Raw genomic sequence first — 23,023 nt, 5'->3', positions numbered from 1 at the left:
CAAGTTCTGCCAAATAAGAAGATAAGCAAAGAAAGATGCCTGGATTAATTTTGCATTCAACTGTTAACAAGGACATGGACACCAGACTCATCTGGACATATTTGCCATTCACACTTAATGGCAAATATGTGCAGTCCCCAGCCTAAATACTAAACTGAAAAGGGTAAACATGACATGGGACATTCTTCACTGGCAGAAGTAATGAATGCCTTAACTGAATCATTTGCCAGTATATCTGCAGTATCCACTTACAAACAATTTTTCAACAAATTAAGGCAAACAGCATAAAGTCAATTTCTCTACTATGGTATCACACTCGTACAACCAGCCATTCACATCAACAAAACATTCAGAATCTCTCAGTAGTGCTACTGATCCAGATGGAGTCTACTACATTATGCTAAAACAGCTAAAGAACAAAGCAAAAAAGCCTATTATTAAATTTCTGTAATCAAATATTTTTAGAAAATACTTATGTGGAAAGGATCATACCTTTTCACATAATTAGAGGCTGGTTTCAGTGACTAGCTGTTTATACAATGTCTTGAAAAAAAAAAATGGTTCCTGGAAACTGAAAACTTGCTAAACAGTAATCAGTGCAGGTTTTGGAAGAATTGGTCCACATTAGATCTGATGATCAAAGCAGAAGCAAACATCTGCAATGCTTTCATAAGGAGACAATACCTGGTTGTGGGTAATCTCTTTATATTGAGAAAGCCTTTGATACCACCTGGCAATATGGCATTCTTCAAGATCTCCATTCTTTTGGTTTGAGAGGCCAGTTGCACCAATTTATACACAACTTTCTATGCCACAAAACATTCCTGGTTAGTTATCTGAACAATTTATGCAACATTGGTGCAACATTATTTACAATAAGAATTACAAACATGACATAGGACATTCCAAATACAGTTGAATTGTACATGTTTGCTGATGACATCATTATCTCTTGTCAGTCACAAACCATGAATACCATTGAAAGGCAACTTCAGCTCTCCATAGCCAAAATAGAATCATCGGTTCTATGGAATGGCTATTCCCTACCTGAAAAGAAATCCACTTCATTTCTATAAAAATCCAAACTACATCTGGATCCAGAAATATATTTAAAATACAATCTGATTCCTCTTACCAACAATGTTTGTTTATTGGGCTTATATTTAGATAATAAGCTTAATTTTGCTTCTCATATAGCTTACCTTTGGATGGTTTGCCTAAAAAATTGAACACCCTAAGACAGCCTCCACTATATCCTGTGCTGCTGATAGGACTCTTGGTATCTAAACCTTGGTTTTCCAATAAATGTGCTAAGGCACTTCAAGAGAAGAACGCTGTTTATCGTAATTGGCTTATTTCCAATTCTTCAGTTAATTTTCTGCCTACACCAAAGCTTGCAACAATTGTAAAGCAGTTATTAATCAGTCCAAACTAGATTTTGAACAGTCTAAGAGTAGAAAACTTGCTTCTTGCCCCAATGGTACTCGAGCATTCTGGTCTCTTGCCAAAGATATTGACTGCAACTTTTGCCCATCTCTGCTCCCACCTCTGTCAAAACCAGATGGTTCTATTGTCACTTCAGCTAAGGATAAAGCTGACCTGCTAGCATTTCATTTTTCTTCCAACTCGTATTAATGATCTTGGTAAAACACCTCCCACCATTCCCAACACGATCCATTCAATGCCTCCTGTGGTCTTCCGCCAAAAGGAAGTCAGAAGGATTTTGACGAATCTTGATGCTAAGAAAGCTCCAGGTCCTGATGGTATTTCTCCACTTGTTCTCAAAACCTGTGCTCCTGAACTTAATTCTGTTCTTTGCCACCTTTTTTCACTTTCTTATTCCAAAGTTGTTTTTTCCTTCTGCTTGGAAATTTGCTCATATCCAGCCAGTTCCTAAAAAAAAGGTGAAAAATCCCTCCCATCCAGTTATCGTCCCATTGCAATTACTTCTACTCTTTCTTAAAGTAATGGAGAAATCAATTAACCGCCAATACTTAAACTACCCAGAAACCTTCTGTCTGATCAATGATCACCAGTATGGATTCCGTCAGTGTCGATCTACCGGTGATATTTTGGCTTATGTTACCCATTTATGGACAAGTTCAATGGAAAAGTTCGGTGAAACACAAGCAGTTGGTCTGGACATCTCAAAGGCTTTCGATTGTGTTTGGCATAAAGGTCTTCTAAACAAGCTTCCATCTTATGGTTTGTCAACTGTTTTTTGTAATTACTTATCCAGTTTTTTCTCTGATCACTCACTGAGGGTGATGGTAGATGGCTCTCTGTCTTCTAACTTCTCCACTAATGCTGGTGTCCCCCAAGGTTCAGTTCTTTCCCCCACTCTTTTTCCTCTTGTATATTAATGACCTTCTTCCATTTACAGGAAATCCTATCCATAGTTTTGCCGATGATAGCACATTGCATTCCACTTTCCATAGAAACCTTGCCCTGCTCAATCAGCTTCAACTTCTCGAATATCCACTACCAATTCCTTAAATGCTGATCTCCAGTCCAGTGGGGCAAAGACAACAGTTGATTTCAATCCTTCTAAAACTCAGTCTTGTCTTATATCTCGCAAAAACAATTCTTCTGCTCCTATGCTTATCTTTGGTGACACTCCGATTTCTAGACAAGTTGATATATCTCTTTTGGGGATTACCCTGACTTCTAATCTCTCTCTTGGCACAAGCACATTACAAATATGCTTCCTCTGCATCTAAAAAACTTGGTTTTCTCTTTCACTCTTGGCATTACTTTTCTTCCAAACAGCTATTCACTCTGTGCAAATTGCAAATCCGCCCACAATGGAATATTGTTCTAAAGTCTGGAGCGGTGCCCCCAAAACCTCTCTCAGGCTTCCAGATTCCATTCAGAAGAGGGCAGTTAAGTTAATTAATGACTCATCTCTAACAGTTTCTCCACTCATAGACATACTATTTCTGCTGCATGCCTTTTCTATAGATACTTCCATGGGCACTGTTCTTCTGGATTGGCTTCTATAATTCCCACTCTCTCTTTCAAAACAGTCCGAACACGTGCCACCATCAGCCAACATCCATTTACTGTCCAACTTCAAACTCACAGAACCAACTTTTCATCTTCCTCGTTTACTCATTCAACTGCCGTTTTCTGGAACAACCTTCCTTCTTACGTATTTCCTGAAAATTACAGTCTATAAAAGTTCAAGTCTAATGTCAACAAATATCTTCTTTTGTCTTCTCAACCTCCAACCCAAGCATGGTACAAATACTATAGATTCTAATACCTCTCGTGTTTGCGGTTTTCATTTAAAAAAAAAAAAAAGAAAAAAAAGAGCTCTCTCACATGTCTATGGAACCTTAATTCTGTCCCACTTGGATTATGGATCATCAATCTATGACTCTGCAAGCAGAAGTTCTCTTTTTTTTTTTTTTTTTTTTTCTACATCTGAATACCGTTGACCAGGCTAGCCGGGTGGGTAAAGTGCCTGCCTGGCAACCCAAAGGTCGCAGGTTCAATTCCCGCCTCGGGCTTGGATCAAAGTACTGTAAAAACCTTGGGAGGTGCATTATGACCACAGAAGCCTATGCGCCAACAACTACCAAAAAAAAAAAAAAAAAAACATCTGAATACCATTCAGTATAGTGCCCTTAGGATAGCTGTGATAGCCTTTGGAACATCTCTGGTCCACAGCCTGTGTATTGAGGCAAATGCATTCCTCTCTGCATCTTGGGAGAAAGTCCTTACTGTGTAACCATGCAGCAAAAATTTAAGTATTCCATCTCATCCCAGCTGGGAGTATCTGTTTGACCATCAGTATGCCTGCATACCATGATAAACCTAATGAAAACCTCCCTGCCAGACTGATTGGAAGAACTCATGCACAGTTGGGATATTAACTTCCAGTAGCCAGACGTTTCTGTTCCTGAACTTCCCTGGACTCCATTCTCACCTATTTATGACAATTTATTTCTAAGATGGGGGGAAATGCTCCCCAACAAATAACTTTCAGTAGCTACATGAATCATATGAACATAGACACCAGACTCATCTGGAAAACTCAAAAAAACTATATACCTATACTGATGGCTTCAAAACAGATGCAGCTGTAGATGCTGCATAGTCTCTTCCTACTGAATGCAGTATCTATACCTCAGAATTGTATGCAGTAAAACTTGCTCTAGATAACATAAAAAAATCGCCATTTCAAGCAAGATCTGATATATAGACTTCTTAAGTGCAGGCATTGCTATTCAGTCTACTTTTTCTCCCTTTCATCCAATTCTGAAATAGATCTGATCTAGATTATGCCACTATCAAACATCCAACCAGATAGTCACATTCTGCTGGATCCGGGGCATGTCTGCATCCCAGGGAATGAATGTGCGGATCATGCTGCTAAACATTCCGACACTGAATCTTGCTGTCACACAAAAGTGCCCTACATTTGGCTACAAATCCCATTTTTGTTTTTATAGGAACATTAGTCTCGACTGTGGAAAATTCAAGTCAATTACTTCCTCTTGCCTGCTTTTCCTGAAATTATATGTCCACTTCTGCAGTAGCAGGCAAGACTTTGCATTGGTCATCCCATCCAACTCATCAGCATTTTCTTATGGGAGAAAACTCTCCTTGGAGTTCATTTTACCAATCCCAGTGGATTGGTAAAATTGTGGAAATTGATAGTTTAAATAAATTCAAGGAAGAACTAGACAAACTGTTGGTGGAGGGAATGAATAGGTGAAATGGGAGGTGTTGACAGTTTTTTTTTTTTTTTTTTTTTTGGCTGATGCTGTATAATCTTGCTTTCTTGCATCGTTTGCCACTGCTAATATCCTTGTTGAACTCAACAGTTGAATACCTGGGAATCCAGCTTTAGCTCTCTATCCAACTTGCAGAAACCATTAACTTTATTGCAAATTATTGATGATGATGCTAACTTTGATGAACTGTTTCACTGTTTGAAATGTATACATTTATATAATCATCTCTGATCATCATTAGAAGTTTAGTTAGAAGTAAATCATAAACAGGCACAATATGCCTCAGGAAGCCCTTGTGCCAAAATCTCTCAAATACAACAACAATTAGAATACTGGACATTTTTAATTACTATCTAATATTCTTATTCTTTCTCCACCAACAAAAGCCCTTCGCGGTTAATGTTAATTGTCCTCTAGGTGCCTTAGATCACAACTTAGTGATAATCTCATCTCCAGTGGAGTTTCTATTCAAAGCCATTCTAAGCTCTGCGTTGTTTGAATAAACTACTGTTTTAAATCTCCTGACCTTAACATTTTCTCAGATTGTTTTACTGAAATTATTCTTTAAGTATGAAATCTTTTGTTCCTCATTCCACCTAAATTTTTGCTCTTATTTAAACCATGGTTTTCCAAAAAATGTACCAAGGCCAAACAATTTCGAAAAGCTAGGGGTAGAGAACTTGCCTCCTCTCCAGTTGGTAGCCAAGGTTTGTAGTTTATTGCCTAAACCATTAGCTGCAACTTCTGTCCAGTCATACTCCCATCTCCCTTACATCATGATGGCTTTGCTGCATCTCCACTGAAGATGAACAGACATATTAGCATCTTACTTTTCCTCTAACTCTTATTTTATTGAACTTGGCAAATCTCCTAATGGGCTGAACACATTCCATTCAATGCTTCACTTGATTTTCCGACAGGAAACAATCAAGAGGCCTGATACCAAGAAGTCACCAGGTCCTGATAGCATTTCTCCACTTCTTAAAATTTTCATTCCAGACTTTATAGCTATTTAATCTTGCCTTTTCACTCTCTTACTCCACTGGTGTTTTCCTTCTGCTTGAAAACTTACTCTTATCCAGCAAATTTGTAGAAATTCCTGTCCAAAAAAAAACCTTTCCTTTCTGTTATCATATCATATTTTCCAAAGTACTGTCATCCTGTTATTTACCAAGGTACTATGATCCTGTTGTTTACCAAAGTACTATAATTTTATTGCATTTATCAAAGTACTATCATCCCATTACACTTTCCACAGAATGGGGAAATCTATCGACTGAAAACTTGGTACGGTATTTTGAAATCTTTCATCAGATTAATAATCTCCAATATGGATTTAATCAGTGCCAATACACATATCTTGACTTATTTTATTCATATGTGGACACCTTCCATGGAAAAGTTTAGAGAAACTTAAGCAGTTGCTTTTGATTTCTAAGGCTTTCAATTGTATATAGATTTAAAGTAAACCCCTGTAAACCCCTGATTATACAGTAAACCCCTGCTATTCGCAGGGGTTACGTTCCTGAGAAATGTCGCGAATACCGAAAACGCGAATACTGAGTTATGGCTCCCATAGTAATAAAGGGGTTCCGTTCCAAAGTATGAAATATATAAAAAAAACTAGTCTAAAATTTTTTCTACGTATGTATTATATGTACCTTCATAATGTGACTATGTTCATAGACAGTACATAGTGAAATGCAAGCATAATGCATCGAAATGAAAATAAGAAACAATTTAATATTAAATGTAATATTTATTAGAAATTTCAAACAAATCTTTCAATCCAGCACCTTTGCTATAGCTAAAAAACTTATCCCACCAGTGCTATCACCAGTTTCGCTAAAGTGTTGATAAAGGAGTTTTGCCTTTTCACAAATGATGAGTGAACTTAACGGAATTTTATTTTGAGTTCAGTCTTCTATCCACAGATTTAAAGCTTTTTCCATTTTTTCTAATTTAATGTCACGATTTACAGAGCAAATTTTTGAAGCAATTAACGTGTTTTCATGGACACTACGGTGGATTTTTTCTTCCGATTTCTTGATTGATCGTACCGTTGACTCATTGATTTTATAATGTTTTGCCACTGAGGAGACACTTTCACCATTAGAAATTTCACCATTTTGTTTAATAACTCAATTTTATTTGCTAATGTCATCACCTTCTTTGATCTTTTCACATTTCCCTTGTTATTCGTAGCCATATTTTTGTACGGGTTAGAAAGAACTTTTCCACAATAAAGTCACTTTCTTCTGTTAACACACTTGAAAAAGTCTGTTTTACACTGCAAGACCGTAGATTTATCACTTTTGTAAGCATATCAATTTATAAATTTATTCAGTTTATAAGCATATAAATTAAAAGCAAACGACGAAACCTTCCATGACAAGCGCATAGCACATACTGAACAAGGATTAGCGAGAAACATCCACGCTCGCGATTTTGTCACCCCTCTCCCCCCCACCCACTGAGCACTGTTTTGACTGGGAAAGATAATTTTAGCCATGCCCATGTTTTTTTATGGCGGAAAATATTCACGGCGCTTTAAAATTCACATTTTTTTTAGGTTTCGTTTTATATTAAATCAGCGACCGCGAATACAGATACCGTGAATAGCAGGGGTTTACTGTATATATATTTGAAGTAGATAAAATATAAAACTAAGAATTTACATAGGGAGACATACAAGCCCTTGATTAAATGCATCTAAGAACACCAGGATGTGTATTAATATATGCATGTACTATTAAACCAGATCTCCCCTGCCCCACTACATCAACACTGATCATTTAGTGGGCTTTGGGAACATGAGGGAGAATCCTTGAAGAAATGCTGCAAATTGAATGAAGAATTATTATGCATGAAGATCAGAAATGCCCAGATAAATATCTTTAAATGTTGTGTCATATCACACATCCCAGTGCATCACTTCAGCAATTAGCAACCAGACTGGTATCTTCCACCTTTCAAGCTTCTTGTGACATTTTTCTCATTCCTCAGAACTCTCCAGCCATTGAGATGTCTGTCAGTTGGAATAATTAATCTGTGGCCATCTCTTCTTCTGGAGGTAACCCTTTCTATTTCCCCACACTGTTTCACTAGTTGCACATAGTCAGTCATTCTCTCTCTCTCTCTCTGCAGTTATCCACTTGGAAATCAGATGAACAAGTTTTCCATTTGAGCCTGTGACTACCAAATATGGAGGATGCGGAAAGGTCAGGGAATGACCACTGCATATCCCCGTAGCAATATGGCCTTAGTTGCTAATGCTCCTAAAAACCAAACAACAACAAGTTTTCCCACACCACTTTTGTGTCTTCAAACCTCAACAAGGACACCTAATATAGTTAACATCTCCTTACTACTTATTCCTAATATTGGTAGGATGACAAGAATATTTGGTAACTGCCAAAGCCCTCTTTCAAGTGGTGAGTAGTTATCTTGTTACTTCATAACAGGTCTGTACCATGACCTCAGCATTTCTCCTTCAGGTCTCTAACCTATATCTCTCCACCACCTTTTTAGTTAATTGCCATTAATCTTGAAAGCTGCAGCAGAAACCCACTGTTGACCACTTCACTTGTAGCAAGCATTTAGTTAAAAGAAGGCTTTGGCAGTCTGTCACTTAGTCACAACTATTATGACTGTTCCTTCTGCTGGTTTTCCTGCCGAATCACTAGATCTGTCCAACAATCCCTGCTATTAGAAGCAGGTGGTAGGGCCTTTCTCTATAAAATGCATTACTTAAATGCTATAAATGATATGGTTTAGGTTTTATTTCTCCATATGTGTTGGATCATTTGTATGTTTGACCTCTCCATTTGTACTGTGCTGGCTATCTGTGGTTACATCTAGTAACTTAGTCTTTTCTTACCACTTAATGTAAGCGAAAAAAGTTAGTTTCATTTTCCTAACGTTAATAAAAATACTAGTACAAGTACTAGAATATGTTGTGCATTCAATTTAAAGTTATATCCAACACAGTGATTGTGTCTGTCTTTACAAAAACTAGGGCGACATTTTATTCATCTGATTCTTATTTTATAATGTATATTAATATTTTTTTTTTTTTTTTTACAATAGTTGGTACAAAAGTTTTTCTCCCTTCTATCATTCTGCCATTTTAATACCAATACTAAAAACATAAAATTGATTATACTCTTAACCCATCTGTGTATAAGAACTTACTCTGCTCTCTATTTCATTAACTTGTTAAATCTCTGTAAATTTTAGTCCATCTAAACTTTCTTACTTGCATGCTCTTTGGGTGAGAAATATGTACACGTGTATGGATAAATAAATAAATAAATGAACTCATTAAAAATTCAAAAGAAAATAGGTGCTCATTGATTGATTTAAATTAAAAGTTTTATATATGCCACTGTTTTATTAAATTCAAATAAAGTTTCTTTATACTCAGAAACTTGAAAATGCATACTTTAACATTACATTACCATCTTGTTTCTGACAATGGTTTTGGAGACAAAATACAAATAACAAGTTTCTGGACTGCATGTATTAAAAATATCTGAATCAGAAAAACTTTTTATTTATTTGGTAACCTAGGATTGTCTAAAATCTTTTACAGTAGGCAGCATTTTTGTTGTTCATGGGCAAAGGTTTATTTTTATTTGTTATTTTATTTTATTTTTTAGTAAATATCATTATCATTCTGGGTTTTTCCCCCTCCAAAATCTCAATTTTTGAACAAAGATCTGTAAAATTTAGTCTTTATTTTTTGAAAAATGAATCTCGCAGACTGTGGAAATGATTACTGAAACAAGTGGTGAAAAAGCTTTTTTGAGGTAGGATATTTGAATGATGTACAAGTTAGCATTAGCAGAGGCATATGATGCAAGAAAGCAAGCTTATTCAGCATCAGCCAAAAAAAAAAAAAAAAAAAACCCCACTCCCATTTCACCCCTCCGTTCGTTCGAAATACCTGTCCAGTTGAGCTTTAAATTTGTTTAGGCTATCAACTTCAACAACAAGTTCTTCAAAAATGAATGAGATGTCATTAAGGATGGGCATTAATGTCACTGAAGAGCAGCATGGAAGCCCTTACATATCAACAAAATCTCTCTCTCTCTCTCTCTCTCTCTCTCTCTCTCTCTCTCTCTCTCTCTCTCTCATTAAAAATTCTTTCACATGTTTGAATCATTATTCAGGCTGATCTCAGCAAATAAGGATTGAAGACAGTCTCAAAATTTGAATCATATATTAGTAGCTAGGTCATTTTATTCAATATTCTAAACATGAAAAGATTATGTAATTTTTCCCATAGCAATAACTTGCCCCTAATTACACACTGCTCTAATTTATAGAGGCAGTCTTTAATGTGGAAGTGTCAAAAGCTTTACTGAGATCTGAGTATGTGATGTTAAAATTTATTTTTCATCCAGTTCCTTTGTTACTTCATCATAGTAGCTAATCAGATTGGTCAGATATAATCTCTCCTTTAACAAATCCACTCTGTGATTTCCATATAACTCCATTCCTGTCAAGGTGATCCTACAGTACTTCTTTATTCACTGACTCCATTATTTTTCTTGGAACAGAGGTCAAGCTTATAGGTCTATAATTGATCACTTCACCCTTTGATCCCTTTTGTGAATAAGAGAATCATTTGCACATCTTCAACCTATAGGGAGCTCCCCTGAATCTAAGGATATATTATTTACAGATATTATTAAATAAAATATTTACAGGTAATTGGATTGACATTTTCTGCAGGTTGTAAAAATTCTTTCTATTTTTTATAGCATGCTTTGTCTTCTGTCACTATTGTTTTTAGATGTCCTGAATCATTATCAAAAACTTAAACCAGTTATTTCGAAAGTTGAGCTCTTGTTTCCATCTGATCTGCTGCTAAAAACTATTCAAGCACACAAAAGGGTCTTTTTTCATGAAAACTTCAGCCATGCAAAGTGCAGTGCTTGGAGGTGTTGGTTTTTTTTTTTTTTTTTGCTGATGCTGTATAAGCTTGCTTTCTTGCATCATTTGCCACTACTAACACTGTTTGTTTAAATAAAAATTTAGTCTTGGAACTGTTTGATCCTAACATAAAAGAGTGGTAGTGAATATAAATGTTTTGTAAGTTACCAAAAAATTCACCATTTTATCAATTTTGCAACATCATCAAGAAATAAAATTCTCTCTTATTTATATAATAAAATACTTTTTGATTATGATTAAAGAGGCCTGTGCGCTCTAGATTCTTTGTTACTATTGGATTACTGTGGACACGGTGAAATGAAGACAGAATAAATTATGAAAAGTATAATAATAGGAAAAACATACATTAAATAAGATACATACAAAAGTTTTCAGTTAGTTTGTTAACCTTCCTCAGTCAAACTGACAGTTAAGAGTGGAACATGAGGGTGTGTACTGCCAGTCATGTACATGAACTGCGTGATTAATTGTTGGATGTTGAAGCCTGTGGCTGTAATGCATGTGTACATTGTCAACGTTTATCATTCATCAAAATCGTTGCTTCGATGATAGGGTGGACACGACATCCACTGCTCCTGTTGGCCAAGGTATTAGAGCATGTGATGTTCAATGACTCCAACCAGGCATGTCGTCGGTAGTGGCGGGACCTATCCACAATCATGACATCGCGGTGTGGGTCAATGTCGTGGTGGGTTGACCAAACATGTTCGGCAATAGCCGAGTGTTCTATGTCCGCTAAGCGGATTGTTCTTTCATGTTCCGAAAGACGTTTCCCGAGCCATCTTCCAGTTACCCCAATGTAGCAGCTAGTGCAGTCACGGCAAGAGATGCGGTAGACTAGACCAATTTGTAGTAAGGTGGGAACCGGTGTTTTCACTTTAGAGATGAGGGATCGTAACTTTTTGCCTGGGAGTTGTATGCATTTTATCCCATGTGATTTTTAGGACCCTAGAAACCTGTTGTGATAGGTTTGGGTAGTATGGGATAAAGGCACTCGCGGTTGAGTCATTACCTTGCATGTTTCTGTTGGTCGCTACGTGGCCATGTGTCTGTAAGTCACACCTGTCAAGGGTATTGGTGGGATAGCCACACCTTGCAAGATCTGCCTTGACTTTAGCAATTTCGGTGCGCCTCTCATCTACAGAACTAGAGTGGGTCTAGGCACGAGTTAGTAAGGTTCTTGCAGTGGCAAAAAGATAGCTATGCACGTGTGCTGACCGAAAGTTGGTAAATTGGCCAACACACATTAGTTTACAATAGACAGTTGTCTTCATATGCATGCCCTCGCATTGGACAAGGGTGTCTAAGTATGGTATGGTGTTGTCCGATTCTAGCTTGATGGTGAATTTTATGAAAGGTGACAGAGAATTGAGGTGGTCTAAGAGTCGGTCACCAAAAGGTAATGGGATCTGGTACTTCCGTAAATGCATGACCCTCTAATTCTTCCATCATGATATTTGCAGTAATTGGTTCCCCAGTTACTGAATTAACTGGGGAACCAATGGCTGTGCCATGCACCTGTTAGTAAATGGAGTCATTGAAAACCTGTTAAGCACAGTCTGAGGGTGGTGGAGATATCGTCTGGTGTTAGTTCGGTTCTGCTGCCAAGGGTTTGGTCGTTATCCAAGAGTTGCTTTGCACATGTGATGGCAATTTCTGCTGGGATGGAGGTGAAAAGTGACACTACATCAAATGATGCCATGATTTGATTTTCTGAGATGGATAGGGTTCGGATTCATTCTATAAATTCACTACTGTTGGAGACGGTGTTGGTGGTCTTGCCTACTAGAGAGAAAGGAGCTCCAACTTTGCTAATTCATAACTCGGCGAGCCACAACAGGAGACAGTGGGTCTTAACGGTGACTGCACTAGCTGCTACATTGGGGAAACTGGGAGACGGCTTGGAAAACATCTTTTGGAACACGAAAGAGCAATCTGCTTAGCGGACATAGAACACTCGGCCATTGCCGAACACATTTAGTCAACCCACCACGACATTGACCCACACCGCGATGTCGTGATTGTGAATAGGCCCTGCCACTACCGACGACATGCCTGGTTGGAGTCGTTGAACATCACATGCTCTAATACCTCGGTCAGCAGGAGCAGTGGATGTCATGTCCACCCTATCATCAAAGCAACCATTTTGATGAATGACAAACGTTAGCAACGTCCACATGCATCACAACCACAGGCTTCAAAATCCAACAATTAATCACGCAGTTCATGTACATGACTGGTAGTACACGCCCTCATGTTCTACTCTTAACTGTCAGTTTGACTGAGGAAGGTTAACAAATTAACCAAAAGCTTTTGTATGTATCTAATTTAATGTATGTTTTACCTATTATTAAACTTGTCATAATTTATTCTGTCTCCATTTTCGCTCTGTATCTGCAGTAATCCAATAGTAATAATAAAATACTTTTTGAATTTTGAAAAATTAAAGGGAAAATCTCCTTGAATAAATCTTTAAGAAAAAGAGACACTGCCTTTTGATTTTAAATTGATTTTAAGAAATCAGTTCTGCAATAATGTCACTCTGTAAATCATATAAGAAATAATTTCTTCAAAAAAAAAAATTCTTATATATAAATTTTTTTGTAAGCACAGAACCTACTATCACAGGACCAGGTAGAACTACATTTAGTGATGCCTGCTTAAAGCTGGCCCTGGTGTTAGTACCTTCATAAATTAGTTCTTGTCGCATAATATCTCATAAAGAAAAACTTTCAGTATTTTTTTTATACTGTAAATGTAGATATTTAACTTGTATTTATGTTTTTAACAGGCATTTTCTGCACTGGCACATGAAGCTATGTTTCATGCCAAGACACTGGGCATCAAAACTGTGTTCACTGATCATTCTCTGTTTGGATTTGCTGATGCTAGTGCCATTATTACAAACAAGTTCCTTCAGATGTCATTAGCCATCTGTAATCATGTTATCTGTGTTTCACATACAGGGTATGTTTCATAGTAATTTTTATAAGCATGTTGACAGGTTTGAGAAAATAGCTACATGTCACTCTCTAATTTTGTAATCAAGCTGTGTTGTAGTATGTAAAAACAGGCTTCACCATGCAAACCACAACTACTCAAGCATTAATTCATTAATTCTGTGATAAGGTTGATGTTAACATGGAAATCTGTGTTAAAAAATAGCTACAATACTACTCCAAATTTATGAACATCTTTTTTCACAAAAAAATCTTTAAAATTATGGCTTTACTATTAAATTCTGAATTTTAAAAAACAATTCTGCAGATTTGTACATTAAATGTTGCCGTTTTTCTTTAGTTAGCAAATTGGTCAACTGGAATGCTAGTCTGTGTTGCACTAAACAAGTTGGATAATATTGTATCTAAATTATGTTTTAGATACAATATTATCTAACATTAAAAAGCATTAAATGGTTTTTTTTTTATGTGTGGGGTGAAGCCAAGTTTCATTTAATAATGTCTTTCACTAATATGCCAAAAGAAATACAATGTAGTGTTTAAGAAGACTTATACTCATGATTTTCCATGCATTATAAAATCTGGAAAAGGTAATATGTTTGCTTTGTATGCTGTCTGTAGATGTGACTTTTTAGTTTCATATGTGGGAAATTAGACATTTACAAACAAATAAACATAAGAACATTGTTTAGTGCATAGAAATAAATGGAAAATAAATGTGATGCTTCAAAGTGAAGATGATACTGTTGGATGTGCTTAATGCTTAATCATATCATTTATCATAGAACATAATCTTCTTTTGAGCTTTGCTTATCATGCAGGTGCATTGTTTAGTGCATAGAAATAAATGGAAAATAAATGTGATGCTTCAAAGTGAAGATGATACTGTTGGATGTGCTGAATGCTTAATCATATCATTTATCATAGAACATAATCTTCTTTTGAGCTTTGCTTATCATGCAGGTGCATTGTTCAGGAATGTTTCTGATAGTGAAATAACATTTAAAAAGTAGAACAAAAGCAGAAATTGGACAAAGGGAAAGAGGTGAGAGTTGCTGTTAAAACATGAACCAAGTGTTTCCTTTGATTCCAAGTGTTTTTTTCAAACTGTATTCCATTATAGTGACCTTTCCTAACAAAGAAAATAGTCAAAATGAAACCAATTTGCTCTCAGTGAGCATTGGAAAGACTGCAGGATGTAAATCGGCATCTTAATCTTCTTCTTCCTCCTCGTAGTATTAGTAACGGCAATAGATGCAAGAAAGCAAGCTTATAAAGGATCAGCAAAAAAAAAAAAAAAAAACGCTTCCTGCATACTGTCCTCCCCTTCAATAGTTTGTCTCATTCTTCCTTGAATTTATTCAGACTACCCACTTCCATAACAATAGATGGAAATTTGTTCCAACAATCAAAGACCCACTGGCTGAAGGCGAACTTCCGCAACCATCATGCCTCAATTTGAATTTATGCCCTGTCATGTACATACTTTGAGCAAGAGAAAGAATCCCATCAGCACTGAGCTTTCCCAATCCATTCAAAGCCTTAAACACCTAAATCAGATCACCTCACAGGTGCCTATACTCTGTAATTTGTCTCTAGATGCAATCTGCAGAGCCTTTCTTGGTGAGACCACCCTTTTGCCCCTCACCATTCTCTGTGCTCTTCTAAAATGAGTCTTCAGACATGTTTGTAGTACTGAACCACCTTATAGCAAAGTTCCTATATGTCATTGACAGAACTCCATGCACTCTCCTGGCAGCCTATCTGCACTACTCACAGAACTTCCTATGTGACTTTGCAATTATCATACATTAAGCTGGGATAACTGCTGCCCATATGTAGTACCTTGCATTTGTCAATGTTAAACTCTAGTTGCCATTTCTGAGCACATCTGCCTAATTTTTCTAGATCTTGTTGCAGTGTGCATTAGCTTACCTTGATTACTGTCATTAACCACCCTGCCAACCTTTGCGTCATCTTCAAACTTAGACATTACTTAGACAAACAAAGCCTGATATACCTTAGTAAATATCATTAATAAATACAGAAAACAACAATAGGACTGAACACTGGAGAACTCCACTAAAAACATTAGTCCACAAAGAGCAATGTCCATTAATTACCACTCTGTCTTCTCATAATCAATCATCCCTTTATCCATAGCAGTAACTTGCCCTTAAAGCCATACTGCTCTAGTTTGTACAGTAGTCTATTATATGCAACAGTATCAAAAGTTTTCCTGAACTCCAGGTATATGATATCAGAATTATTTTTTACATTTAGTTCCATTAGCATTAGTAGAGGCATATGATGCAAAAAAGCAAGCTTATGCAGCATCAGCCAAAAAAAAACACTCCCAATTCACCCCTCCGTTCGTTTGAAATACTTGTCCAGCTGAGCCTTAAATTTATTTAGGCTATCAACGTCCACAACAAGGGATGGAAGTCTGTTCCACCAACCAACTACCCGCTGGCTAGAGGCAAATTTCTGCACATCTATCTTACATCTGTCTTTCTTCAATTTGAATTTATGCCCTCTCAGGTGATTATTCTGAGCAAGAGAAAGAATCCCATCGGCATTGAGCATGCTCAAACCATTCAAGGCTTTATACACCTCTATCAGATCACCTCGCTGGTGCCTAGTCTCCAGACACTGTAATTTGCAAAACTTGAGCCTTTCTTCGTAAGAGCAACCCTTTGTTCCATTTAGTAATCTTGTTGCCCTTCTCTGTACTCATTCCAGCAGCTCTACATCCTTCTTGAAATGAGGCCTCTAGACCTGTATACAGTACTCACAAGGGAATAATCACCTCCTTATCCTTGCTAGAAAAATTCCTGTATATCATTGACAAGACACCATGAGCTACTCTTGCAGCCCGTCTGCACTGCTCAGAAAACTTCATATCTGCCTGCACAATTATCCCCAGGTCCTTTTCATTCTCTACCACTGTCAGTCTAGTACCACAGAGTTGATACGTTGCTCGGGGTTTACTGTTTCCCATATGTAGTACTTTACATTTGTCATTTGCCACCTCTCAGCCCATCTGCTCAACCTTTCCAGATCCAGTTGCAGCAGCATAGCGTCAGTAGTGTCCTTAACAACCCTGCCAACCTTTGTATCATCTGCAAACTTGGATACCATCATCAATATCATTTATAAATACAGAAAACAACAATGGACTGAACACTGAACCATGAGGGACTCCACTAATAACATTAGTCCAAGATGAGCAGTGTCCATTTGATTACCACTCCCTGTCTTCTCCCCCTCAACCATCCCTTTATCTATAGCAGCAATTTGCCTCCAATGCCACACTGCTCCAATTTGTGCAGCAGTCTTCCATGTTCAACAGTATCAAAAGCCTTTCTAAGATCCAAATATATAATATCAAAGTTATTCCCTGCATCCAGTTCTTTTGTGACTGCATCATAGTATCCAATCAAATTGGTCAGTAAGACGTTCCCTTAACAAAACTATGCTGTGTCCGAGCTATAACTGAAGTCTTGTCTAGATGATCCTGCAGTGCTTCTTTAACCAGTGCCTCCATTAATTTTCCTGGAACAGAAGTAAAACTCACAGGTCTGCAATTACTTGTGTCAGCCTTTGATCCTCCTTTGTGAATTGGGGTCACATTTGCACATCTCCAGTTTGTGAATTGGGATCACATTTGCACATCTCCAGTTTGTGAATTGGGGTCACATTTGCAAATCTTCAGTCTATGGGTACCTCCCCTGAGTCCAAAGAAGCTCTCATAATTATGGCTAAGGGTTTGCTTACTTCCTTTGCTGCCTCCTTTAATATAACTGGATAGATCCCATCCACCCCAGGTGCCTTTCTTGTATTTATCTTCAACAATTTCTCCTCCACTTTCCTCTCAGTTATTACGAAATCATCTAGCTCACTGCCAGAGTTTACTTCACCTCTGGCATTCCCCTTCCTGAATAACTCCTCATGTGTGAATGTAGATGCAAAATACTCCTTTAGTTTGTTAGCCCCCTGAGCAGGATTCTCAACTGTTGAACCATCAATATCCAGTGGACCAATCTGATTAATCCCTTTCCTTCTAGAATTTACATAGGTAAAGAACTGTTTTTCTTTGCATCCTTTGCCAAGGATTTCTCATAATCTGCCTTTGCCTGCCTGATCTCCTTTGTGACTTGGTTACAGACCAGCTTATATCTATCATAGGCTTCTGTATCACTTGTTAATTTATATGTATCCCATGCATTTTTCTTCTCTGCCATATGTCTCATTAGTTCATCTGACATCTAACTTTGTTACTGCATCATAGTATGCAATTAGACTGTGCTTCCAGGCTCCCTTTTTTAGTGAAGACAAGATTCCCCTTTGACAAATTCATACTGTGACTGCAGCATAATTTCATTCCTGTCTAGATGGTCCTGCATTACTTTAACTTCGTGATTTTGTAATAACTGAGAGCAAAGTGGAGGAGAAATTGTTGAAGTTAAACATAAAAAAGGCACCTGAGGTGCCTTTTTTATGTTTAACTCTTTTTTTGGGATCTATCCAGTTATATTAAAGGCAGCAAAGGAAGTAAGCAAACCCTTAGCCATAATTATGAGAGCTTCCTTGGACTCGGGAGGTCCCTGTGGACTGGAAGTGTGCAAATGTATCACCAATTCACAAAGGGGGCTGAAAAGGTGAAGCAAGTAACTATAGACCTGTTAGTTTAAATTGTGTTCCAGGGATAATAATTCAATCACTGGTTAAAGAAGCATTGCAGGATCATCTAGACAAGACTGCAGTAATAGTTAAGACACCGCATGGGTTTGTTAAAGGGAGGTCTTGTTTGACCAATTTGATTGGATACTATGATGTGGTCACAAAGGAACTGAATGCCAAAAATAATTTTGATATCATATACTTGGATTTCAGCTTTTGATACTGTTGCACATACATGGAAGACTGCTGTACAATTGGAGAGGTATGGCTTTAAGGGTAATTTGCTACAATGGATAAAGGGATGGTTAAGTGGGAGACGACAGAGAGTGGTAATCAACAGACACTGCTCTTCGACGACAAATGTTATTAGTGGAGTTCCCCAGGGTTCGGTGTTGAGCCCATTGTTGTTTTGTATATCTATCAGTGATATTGATGAAGGTATATGAGGTTTAATGTCCTGGTTTGCAGACGATACAAAGATTGGCAGGGTTGTTAACGACAGTAAAGACAGTATGCTACTCCAACTGGATATAGATAAGTTGGGAAAATGGGCTGAAAAGTGGCAGCTGAAGTTTAACATTGTCAAATGCAAAGTACAAATGCAATGGAACTGAATTTTTAATGCTTTATGCAATGTTTTGTTTAGCAACTACTATTAAAAATGTAATTTATAGTGCATGTATAATTACACCTTTTGGATCCTATTCTTTGTTAATAAATCCTTGTTTTTTTTTTTTTGATTTGGTAGTTGTTGGCGCATCGGCTTCTGTGGCCATATTGCACCTCCCAAGGTTTTTGCAGTACTTTGATCCAAGCCCGAGGCGGGAATCGAACCCGCGACCTTTGGGTTGCCGGGCAGGTACTTTACCCACTCGGCTAGCCCGGTCGGCATAAATCCTTGTAACTTATCATTTAACCAGTAAACTCAACTTTGTTCAAGTTTTGTTTATTAATTGTTAAATTATATTTTAAGTTAACTTAATGTATATGTATTAATTCAAAAATATGTTCTGTGAACCCTTGGCCATCTGGCTGTGATGGAATTATTGCAGCCACCTTGTATATAGTTTCAATAAAGATTTTTTCTCTCTCTAAAAATATATATACATATTCCCATCTATTGAGTTAAATATACAAGAACAGTGAAATGCTGCTTTATAATAGTAAACTTCTGTTATAACACTCCCACTTAACACACTGCTTTCCTGCTTTTAGTGCTCTTTTCTTCTGGTCCCATGTCTGATCATATGAAGTGCTATGCATTTTTTAATGACTATAGCACTATAATGTTGATGCCTTGCTGCTTATATCACTTTTTTTTAAGGTCCAAAAAAGGAATAGACCCAAATGTAACCCTCCTTTTCTCTTGATTTTTGTCCTTGGAAGAGGCTTTATAGAGATGAAACTCTCATAATCATTAATAATGGAGGTTGTTCACTACATAATAATCATCATAGTGTATGTGATATTTGTTTATTTCATATTTAACTTGAACCTTTTGAAGATAGAGAGGCTGTTCTTTACAACTCACTGATTATTCGTTGTTGCATTTGCAAGCCCTCCTCTTTTTTTTTTTATCATTTTTTTTAAATTCAGTATTATTTCATCCTCTTTCCTGGCACAGTAATTAGACTTTTTTTGTGTGCATGTGTTCAACATAGCATTAATAAGTTTCATTAATGATGTTATTATTATTAGCAGTAGTAGTATTTATTATTATCATTATATTAATGTATTTATCACATTTTAAAGTAATATTCAAGATATATCTAGTTTAATTTAATAAAATCTTTTTAAAAATTTTCATTCTTTTTAAGCAGAAAAAGGACAAAGTGGTAAAAAAAGCAAATGTAGTACATTAAGTATGCAAGTTTTCAACAACACTGCAAAAATGTTATCTACCAAAATATTAATGAAAAATAAAAAAAAAAAAAACCCAAAAAAGGGGGCTCCTCCACTTATAATGCTCTCTCTCTCTCTCTCTCTCTCTCTCTCTCTCTCTCTCTCTCTCTCTCTCAGTGCTCTTTAGGACCATCCCTTCAAAAGTGCTGTAATGGGAGTTTACTGTATTCGTAAATATTAATGAATTTAATGTCTAAGTAGTTGTGATTTAAACTGTATCCTTCTCATAAATACTATTGTAAAGGAGTGCTTAATTTACATTAATTTCTCTCAATTAATATATGTCACTCATACATATTAATTTACCAGGCTGTAATCTTGTATTTATGCAATCTTGGTGATAAGTTTAAAGATCCCTTTTCTCCGTTGTTTCAAAGTTAGTGTGGCAGTAAAGTATTTGTGACTGTCATAAGCTTGCATGAGCAACTGGATGTTGCGTTTTTTTCCAGAGCATGTGCTTCTCAAAACATTTATCATTTTATGTTTTTCACGTGTGGGCCCTGAAATAGGTAAATGAAGTGAGGGAAGAAGATGAGATTGGTTAGGTTTCTTTTTTTTTTTTTTTTTTTTTGTGTGCTGCGTAGTTTTGTTTCCTGTTGTTATTTTTCCGATATTAATACTAATATCGGAAATTGTTCTGAAGTAGTCCAGGGAACCATGATTGATGTCATTCCCTGGTGTATATTATTCATTTGTTTTATATTGAATAATATAAAACAAATGAATGCCTTGTGTGCTGTGCTTATATGTTTATGCATATGCACAGGTATATGTATGTAAATTCATTTGATAAGCCAATAAACACAAAGGATAAACCTTAAGACAGATTTGTACCAGCAGTTTGACCTTTATGAAATTTCTTTACCACTGACAAATTGCTGATTTGTTTGTTTACCTGCAAATGATCACATGCTGTCAGCATTTTGCACATACAGTGTTATTAACCCATGATGTTTATTGTGATAAATAACTAATACTCAGCTCATTTACTCAGAACTCCAGCAGTTTCCAGGGGATCATGACTTATTAAAGTGGAAGATGCATCCTATAATTATGATATATGAAGACGTCCACCAGGTTTTTTAAAGCATGCAAGAAAATGTAAATGATGTCTTTATTGTGTCTGTTTATTTTCTGGTTAATGAATGCCTGTTTTACAGATAAGCAAATATGAATCACTTTTCCATTTACAGTCCCTTGATATCACAGATTATGATTAGAAAGGCAGTTTCAAAGGGAAGTATAAAAATTAATATTGGTATTGGCAAGATGATGCAAGGAGGTAAAGCTTATAAAGCACCAACCAACCAAAAAAAAAAAAAAAAAAATCATTTCCCACTCCTTCCAATTGAAAGGAGTGGGAAAATAATTTGACCAAACCTTTCTTAAATTTATTCAAACCTCCCACCTCACAACATTAGATGGAAGTTTATTCCTGCAACTGATTACTCTTTGGCTGAATATGAATTTCCCCACATCTTCTGAAACCATTCTTTTCCAATTTAAATTTATGCCCCCTTATGTGTTTCATCTGAAAAATGGCAGAAAATACAGCTATAATGGGGCAGAAATATGGGCGTTGGAAGTCCTAACCACCCTTAAAGGGAATTCTGCATAATATTAGCTGTTCTCATGGGGAATAGCTAAACTTAAGCTACAAATACAGATAATAACCACTGTAAAAACATAGTTAATGGGGCTATTTGACTTCCAAAGCTAATTAAAGAACAATGATTAATATCACAGCACAAATGCTCTCAGGAGCCATTAGTGACATATGGGAGGACTTCTGCTCTTGGTATATCAGTGCAACATGCCTACAAAATTTGACATAAAACAACAAATTTGTTCTTTCTGACTGATTTCTATTAGCACAATGTCTGAATAGGATTCAGAGGTTGGATTGCAACCTCAAATGAATTTCTAAGTACAGGAGGTCTATCCTCTACAAGGAAACAGGAGGCTGAACAATGCCTTTTTCACCCCCCTCATGACCACCTCTTAGTTCTTCAGCCATTCCATTACATTTTTTTCTATTCAATTCAATTACTGAATAGAAAAAAAACAAATTTTTCTATTCAGTGTTGTGATCGGTAAAATTATCAGTAATGTTGTGATCAGTTAAAAGAGTAAGCCAGGAACTCACCCCTCTAAACTAGATGAGACAAAGCCTCTTTGCTGATGAAGGTAACTTCTCAATTCTTTAACCTGTTTAGTTTTGTAATTGTAAAATCTCTAGCATCTTGCTGTGAAGGGTTGTTGTACTTATCCTTCTGTACAATAAAGATTTATTTATTTATACACTTAAATTACGTCACTGTGCAGATGCCTAGTTTATAGAGGTTTCAATTTATGAACTAGAGTTTTTCTTGATAAGAATATCCTTTTGTGTCCCATTAGTATTAGTAGAGGCATATGATTCAAGAAAACAAGCTTATATAGCATCAGCCAAAAAAAAACAAAAAAACTTCCCATTTCATCCATCCATTCACTCCAAATGTTTGTCTAGTTCTGCCTTGAACTTAAGTTGTGACCCCCCCCCACTACAACAGATGGAAGTTTGTTCCAACTATCAACCACCCGCTGGCTAAAAGCGAATTTCTGCACATCTATTCTACAATTGTCTTTCCTCAATTTGAATTTATGCCCCCTCAGGTGAATAATCTGAGCAAGAGGAAGAATCTCATTAGCATTGAGCTTGCTTGATCCATTCAAGTCTTTATACACCTCAATTAGATCACCTCACAGGTGCCTAGTCAGTTAAAATCCCTCATT

The 23,023-nt window shown here is 36.6% G+C and overlaps 1 protein-coding gene across 1 annotated transcript in view; it reads left to right on the top strand.

Moving 5' to 3' along the window:
* PIG-A (phosphatidylinositol glycan anchor biosynthesis class A) overlaps positions 1 to 23,023 on the top strand; it is a 145,897-nt gene that overhangs the window by 36,205 nt on the left and 86,669 nt on the right. Inside the window, exon 5 of the mRNA XM_090370858.1 lies at positions 13,495 to 13,670. Coding sequence (XP_090226984.1) covers positions 13,495 to 13,670 — 176 coding nt within the window. The remainder of the gene's footprint in view (positions 1 to 13,494; positions 13,671 to 23,023) is intronic.

Source organism: Mastigoproctus giganteus, chromosome 3 (genome assembly GCF_048544385.1).
Source record: "Mastigoproctus giganteus isolate SK-2022 chromosome 3, ASM4854438v1, whole genome shotgun sequence".
NCBI lineage: Eukaryota > Metazoa > Arthropoda > Arachnida > Uropygi > Thelyphonidae > Mastigoproctus > Mastigoproctus giganteus.
This window is presented reverse-complemented; position numbering and strand designations above follow the sequence as displayed.